General features: G+C 44.4%; 1 protein-coding gene across 2 annotated transcripts in view; it reads left to right on the top strand.

The window, feature by feature from the left end:
• Positions 1 to 227: 227 nt before the first annotated feature.
• Positions 228 to 7,661, top strand: part of ARIH1 (ariadne RBR E3 ubiquitin protein ligase 1) — a 101,938-nt gene continuing 94,504 nt past the window's right edge. The window contains exon 1 of one of the 2 annotated variants that reach the window (XM_075535413.1): positions 228 to 892. In XM_075535413.1, coding sequence (XP_075391528.1) covers positions 536 to 892 — 357 coding nt within the window. In that variant the 5' untranslated portion in view covers positions 228 to 535. The remainder of the gene's footprint in view (positions 893 to 7,661) is intronic. The other variant, XM_075535414.1, reaches the window with a different exon arrangement.

Below are 7,661 nucleotides of genomic sequence, written 5' to 3'. Positions count from 1 at the left end.
CAGTGAGAGGGGCACAGCCGCTTCAACGCAGCGTGTCCCGCTCGCAGACGCGCCAGCGACCGTCCGCGAGCAGAACCGAAAAGGCGACTCCTCCGCTGGCTGACACGCTCCCCAACCCAGCAGGGCCGGCCGTGGGGTCTCCTCGGGCTCCACGCAGGGGCGGCGGGGCGGAGCGCGGTGACGTGCGGGGAGTGACGCGAGGACGCAGCGCGTACGTGGTGACGCACGCCCCTTTGTTGGCTCAGTAGCGGTAGCAGCGGCCGTGGAGGTGGCGCTGGGGACTGTTTTCTCTCGGAGGCCGGAGCGGAGCCGCGTCTGACTGAGGCGGGCAGCGAGAAGGCCCCCTCGCCCCCTCCCTCCTTCGCGCCCTCCCCGCCACCAACCGCCGCACCCGGGGAGGAGCCGCGGCCCGCGGGGCCGGAGCCAGGCCTGCGTTCGGGCAGCATCCGAAGCCGGAGCGAGAGCCGGGGCCTCGGCGTCCCCGCCCTCTCCCCTCTTCAGGACCAGCGCGAGCCGGGCCCCCGCGCGTCGCGCCATGGACTCGGACGAGGGCTACAACTACGAGTTCGACGAGGACGAGGAGTGCAGCGAGGAGGACAGCGGCGCCGAGGAGGAGGAGGACGAGGACGAGGACGAGCCAGACGATGATAACCTGGACCTGGGCGAGGTGGAGCTGGTGGAGCCCGGCCTGGGCGTCGGCGGGGAGCGGGACGGACTGCTGTGCGGGGAGACGGGCGGCGGCGGCGGCAGCGCGCTGGGGCCGGGCGGCGGCGGCGGCGGCGGCGGGCCGGGGCACGAGCAGGAGGAAGACTACCGCTACGAGGTGCTCACGGCCGAGCAGATTCTGCAACACATGGTGGAATGTATCCGGGAGGTCAACGAGGTCATCCAGGTGAGGGGGGCCGCCGCGCCGGCTGGACCAGGCCGACGCAGGGAGCGGACTCGGGCGGCCCGCGCGCCCCCCAGGGCCAGGCCTGGGCCTGGTGCGCAACCCAGCCCGTCGCCTTGCCGGCCCGGCCTCCGCCGCTGTCTCTGCGGGGAGAGTGGGTGTCGGAGGCGGCGGTTCGCGGGGGAGCCCAGAGCCGGGTGTAGGGAGGTGCTCGGGGGCGGTGCTTCCCCGCTCCTGCCATGGCGGAGGCCTCCGGCCGCCCGAGCTTTCGCTAGCGGGCTGGGATGGCCCGACCCTGGACGGGGTGCCCTTCCACTGGTCGGAGCAACGCCTGGGGCGGGGCAGAGGTGGTGGTTGGGGGGGCGGGGTGGGGTGGGGGTGGGGGACGGCGGTGGTGGAAGAAGGGACAGGAAGACTGGAGCCTCCCAGAGGGGTTACCCTAGGCTTCTGGAATGGGTTAGGGCAGGCCTAAGAGCAGCTTGGGGTACGGTCGCCCCAAGTGGGCACCGGTTAATAAAGATTGCCCCTGGAACGCCTTGGCGATCTTAAGTGCCCACTAAGAGGTGGGGGGAGGTAACGGCTTCTCGGAAGCGGTGCTGATGGGCTTTCTATTCCGACGGTGAGGCATCTGCTTACAGCTTTTTACGCGTCTGCCGTTGGTTCGGCACCTAGCGAACTGCTCCGTTCCGCAGTTGTAGCATTTGACTCGCTTGAAACTGTTGGGAGTAGGTTGCTGCAGATTGAATACTCAGCTGTGCAGTTAAAAAGAAAAAGGGGGGAAAAAGGCAAACCACAGTGTTATTTTAAAATACCGGACAAGACCCTATTGTGTGAGTTAGATGCAGTGGCTAATACTGTTTCTGGTCTCGCGTTCTGTTTCGTGCGTGGTTAAAGCTGATAACCACATTTAATCTAGCCTTTTTATGGGAGAGATTTTTTTTTTTACGCTGTAAGATATCAAACTTTGAATTTTGGGAAAAACAGTTGTGGTGAGGGATGTAGCTATAAGGTTGAAAAATAAAAGAATATTATGATTGATGCAACTTTTAAAACGCACTAGTTACATGGAACGAAACTACATGCATGGGGCACACCAAGTTACTGACTTCTCGCGTGTCACTTTTTTTAAACTTGGCCAGATTCACTCACATTAGCAGTATGTTACTGCTTGTTGAGCTTCCGTAATGAACAGATTTTACAGTGTGTTAAGGAGCAAAGTTTTCTTTTGAAAATGGAACCATTATTTGAAGATAGTGTTTCGATTAAGCGCAAATCTGACCTAGTGCTATTAGTAAACAGTGGACAATTTAAGTTTTCATATAATTAAGTACAGTTCAAGAAAGAGACTGAAGGGTTGTAGAAGGTAGTTTCATCGCGCTCTTTCTGAACCTAAAAATAGGACAGTTGTGCTTACGCCCCTAATTTGTTTTCTTTTTGTTCGAGGGAACGTCATTAAAAATCTGTAGTAAATCTTATACCTTTGAACTTGTTACCTAACTTACTGTCATTTTAGTTAACTTTTATAAACTGTAGCGGTTAAATGAGAATAATTGTGTTTGTTTTCATATAGCTAAATCTCATCCAGCTTTAAAATGTGTTGTTGTAATGACAGAAGCCAAACTTTACAAGTTCTTAATGTTAGCTTCTGGAACAAAAATGGAGCTACTGCATGTGACATCATTCTTTCTTTAGTTTTGGGAGAGCATAATTGGTGATGAAAGGAAGAACTAGAAACAATGGAAAACCTGGGAAATTTTGTTTTTCTAGTTACCTCATTTTCAAGATGCTCTGAAATAAAATTATTGAGGACATAAGTATTCTTTGTTAAAGGCTTATCATTTAGAATTTTCCTTAAAATAAGAATCGAACATATCTGGACTATCTTTTCTCCAAGTAGCATACTAATTTTATACCAGTCATTGGTTATGTTTTAGATTATTTATGCTTGAAAGTTTTAGAATTAAAAAGTTAACACACATTGGAAGAACAGATTAAGCAAGAATAAAAAATAAAGACAACTTGCTTGCCACCTGCAGATAGAAAATAGAACAGTAGTTATCTTTCTAGGCCTTTGAATAAGCTGTACATATATTTTTTAATAACAATGGAATAATACTTTATGTTTCACTAGGAAAAGGAAGGCTACAAAAATAGTTTCAAAATCAGAGGAATCCCAGAGCAACTTACTTGTGTCACTAAGTAGCAGTTTTTCAAATGCATACTGTGATTATAGCTTTAAGCTATTTTAATCTTTCTCTTATTATTGATCTTTTAATTTTCTAGTGTCCTGTTTTTATAGAAATTACTGGAAATATTCTTATAGATAAATAATTTGTTTTATTTCCTTAGGATAAATTGAATTGTTGAGTCAAAAGCAAACTCATTGCCATCAATTTGATTCTAACCCTTCAGAACAGAATAGGGGGAGATACCAAGCCTGTAAATCCTTTTTCCTTTTTAAAACAAAAATTTTATTGGCATATTATTAAAATATACAATTCATTAGTTAAATCATATTCAAAGTTGCACAATCATCACCACAATCAATTTTAGAAGGGGATTTAAACATAGAAGCAGACTGCTGCTACATTTTCCTTCTGCAGAGTAGAAGGTGGGGTTTGAATAGCTATCTTTCTGCTCTTAACAAATTGAGCCCCCAGGATTCCTGTATACATACTAGTTTCAATGATTGATCGGTCTAAAATAGTCATTTTAAAAACTGCCTTTCCTCTTTTTCCTTTTTTTTTTGGAAACTGGTGAGGTCAAACTTAACATGTTGATTGGACATTCGTATTTTTTTAAAATTTTTTTATTTTAACAATTTATTGGGGCTGATACAATTCTTTTCACAGTTCATACATATACATACATCAATTGTATAAAGCACATCTGTACAGTCTTTGCCTTAATCATTTTTTTCTCTTTTCTTCTTTTACATTTTATTAGGGACTCAAACAACTCTTACCACAATCCATACATATACATACCTCAATTGTATAAAGCACATCCATACATTCCCTGCCCCAATCATTCTCAAGGCATTTGCTCTCCACTTAAGCCCCTTGCATCAGGTCCTCTTTTCCCCCCCCCCCCTCCCCATTCCCCCCTCCCTCATATGCCCTTGGTAATTTATACATCGTTGTTTTGTCATATCTTGCCCTATCCGGAGTCTCCCTTCCCCCCTTCTCTGCTGTCCCTCTCCCAGGGAAGAGGTCACATGTGGATCTTTGTAATCAGTTCCCCCTTTCCAACCCACTCACCCTCCACTCTCCCAGCATCGTCCCTCACACCCTTGGTCCTGAAGGTATCATCCACCCTGGATTCCCTGTACCTCCAACCCTCATATGTACCAGTGTACAGCCTCTGTCCTATCCAGCCCTGCAAGGTAGAATTCGGATCATGGTAGTTGGGGGGAGGAAGCATCCAGGATCTGGGGGAAAGCTGTGTTCTTCATCGATACTACCTCACACCCTAATTAACCCATCTCCTCTCCTAAACCCCTCTATGATGGGATCTCCATTGGCCGACACTTGGGCCTTGGGTCGCCACTCTGCACTTCCTCCTTTATTTAATATGATATATATATATATATACATATATACACATACATATATACATATACACATATATACACATACATACACACACTTATATCTTTTTTTTTTTTGCATGATGCCTTATATCTGGTCCCTTGGGCACCTCGTGATCGCACTGGCCGGTGTGCTTCTTCCATGTGGGCTTATTTGCTTCTGAGCTAGATGGCCGCTTGTTCACCTTCAAGCCTTTAAGACCCCAGACACTATCTCTTTTGATAGCCGGGCACCATCAGCTTTCTTCACCACATTTGCTTATGCACCCATTTGTCTTCAGCGATCCTATCAAGGAGGTGTGCAGTCAATGATATGATTTTTTGTTCTTTGATGCCTGGTAACTGATCCCTTTGGGACCACTCGATCACACAGGCTGGTGTGTTCTTCCATGTGGACTTTGTTGCTTCTGAGCTAGATGGCCGCTTGTTTATCTTCAAGCCTTTAAGACCCCAGTCACTATCTCTTTTGATAGCCGGGCACCATCAGCTTTCTTCACCACATTTACTTGTTCACCTGGACATTCGTATTTCTCTTGTGGAATTTCATTTACTTTTTGCTCATTTTTCTACTTTATGGAATATAAGTTGATTTAAATTCAAAACACTGGCATCAAGCCGATTCTTATGTATAGAGTATAATTGTTCCATAGGGTTTTGCTGTAAAACTTTATAGAAGCAAAGCAAAACTTCATCTTTTTCCCACTGAGTGACGATGGGTTTGCACTTGAACAGTGCAGTGCTTAACCTAACACTGCTCTTATCAGTGTTCGGTAATGTTTTTTAAAATCTATTTATTATACGTACTCATAGAGGCTTTAAGGTTAGATATATTTTACTTAGTTCACTTTAGAGAATTTAAACATTAAAAAAAATTCTTCCTGATTCTTCTCAATATGCACCAGATAGATTATTTGTTACTTGGAAATACAGTTTTAGAAGAAAAAGTTCAAAATGTTAAAAGATTGCTCTGAGTCACTGGGCTTGAGATCATGGTTTTTGGGACATCGAGGTCAATTGGCATATCATATACACACAGTGTTCTAAATCCTAATGAGTAGTAACTGTGGGCTTAAAAAGCTTGTGAATATTACTCTTAAGATACAACAACTGGGCTACTGAATAGACTCTATTCCCCTCTGGAGCAAAAAAGATGAAAGGAAATTCAAGATTCAAGGAAACTACTATTCCAAAAAATTATGGTACCACATGAACTATACCCTCTGTAACTGTGAGAGCAGAAGAACTAGAGGGAACCCAGCTACCCTTCTCAACCACTCTGATCAGGACCACAGACACCCTGTAAACCTGGAACGGAAATTACTTCCCCAAATCTCCTTACAACCTAACAATAGGCATGTGAACAGCGATACCTGTGAGGAACATTTTACTCAGAACAACTAACCATACAAGACCCAAAGGGCAACATGTGCGCAAAAAAAAATTTGAGCATGCAAGAAATCTGGGGGAATGCATACAGGGAATCCAGGGAGGAAGTGGGAAGAGTTCTGTTACATTGTAAGTCCCAGCCATTAAGACATGACCTTTTCTTTTAGAATGTTTTTCAGACTTTCTTAACTCCATTTTTATAACTTGTTAAATTTAGTTGTGCTTTATTAAAATTCTTTGTGGTTACCCATTTTAACCTTTTAGGAGCCCTGTTGTCGTCATGGTTACACGGGCTGAGATCCACAAGGTCAACAGTTTGAAAACACCTACAGCTCCTCTGGAGAACAATTAAGGCTTTTTATTCTTGTAAAGAGTTATCGTCACTGGAGCAGTTCTAAATCTGTACTGTAGGGTTGTTAAGAGTCGTCGGCATCTGCTCGATGTGTAGTGAGTTTGGTTTTCTGGTTTTTATATTAACCTTTCTTTAGGCTTTTAAGATATTTGGGGATTTAAAAATACTATTAATAGAAAAGTGTTTAAAGCCCTTAACTTGTCAAAGTATATTTACTCAACTAGTATTATTGATTAAAGAAATTGATCTCTAATAGATGATCCTAAATTGATAGGCAATTCATTAAACTAACATTACACAGTTGTATAGTAGGCTATTTTGTATTTCTACATCAATGGTCAGGAAATGTTTATTGTGCATTCTTTGTGTGCCCAACACTGTGTGTGTTGAGTTTGTTCGTGCTTGAAGGTACATATTGTGATGGGGGAACAAAGGAGGAGGGTGTTCCAGAAACCCAGAATTTTCTTTTTCAAAGCTATGTATTTAATTTTTTTTTTTACAAAACAACTTTATCATCTTCAGAGTACTTTCCATTACATTTCATACATTTGTCAAATCTGCGATTCCAATCGTTTCAAATTCATCTGTTTGTGTGACTGACAGCACTTCCCTTTTAAAAAAAACAAAACACCTTTTCCAAGGAGTCAAATAGCTGTCCTTTATTGTCTCTCTTCATTCATGGAAACAAAAGAAAAGTGAGGAGGAGTAAGGTAAGGTGAGTAAGGTGCCTGGGACAAAGAGAAAGACAGTTTTTTGCCCCAAACTGACAGACTGAGATGGCTATGTGAGCAGGTGCATTGCTGTGGTGGCAAAATTAGTCCCTGTCTGCCACAATTCAACCCTTTTTCCTCGCACATTGTTGTGCAATCTTTTCAGAATCTAAATAGAAAGCTTGATTAACAGTATGACATGGTGGAACAAACTCGAAATGCGCTACTATCCCCTCTCAAAAAAAAAAAGAGCCTAGTCTTGATCTTTGATTTCACTTTATTTTGGGTGAGGTGATGAGGTGATAATGGGTTGAGCAAGGTTTGGCTTTGGGGGTCTTGAGAATAGCACTTTGTCTGGTCACCAGTCATGACCTTGGGGGGGGAAAAAGTCTGGGTTGCTTCGGAGTAGTTCTTTTCAAAGCATGTTTCTGCTCAACGCTCTTTTTCTGGTCAGTCAACCTGAGGCACAAATTTCACAGCAGCCCTTCTCAATTCCAAATCTTCCATTACAATTCACTGTACCCTGCTTCCAAGGTAGTCCAGATAATTTCCCTATCTCTTCAATGGTCCGCCCTTGGTCTTAGAGCACAAGTGCACGGAACTTGTCAATGTTTTGATTTGTTCGGGAAATTGACAGATGTCCAGAACAAGGTTTGTCATCAACTGACATTTCGCTTTTTTTTTTTTAAACAAGAAAGCCACACGTACACTTGAGTTTTTCCTATAGCGCTGTCC

Source organism: Tenrec ecaudatus, chromosome 17 (assembly GCF_050624435.1).
Source record: "Tenrec ecaudatus isolate mTenEca1 chromosome 17, mTenEca1.hap1, whole genome shotgun sequence".
Classification (NCBI taxonomy): Eukaryota; Metazoa; Chordata; class Mammalia; order Afrosoricida; family Tenrecidae; genus Tenrec; species Tenrec ecaudatus.
This window is presented reverse-complemented; position numbering and strand designations above follow the sequence as displayed.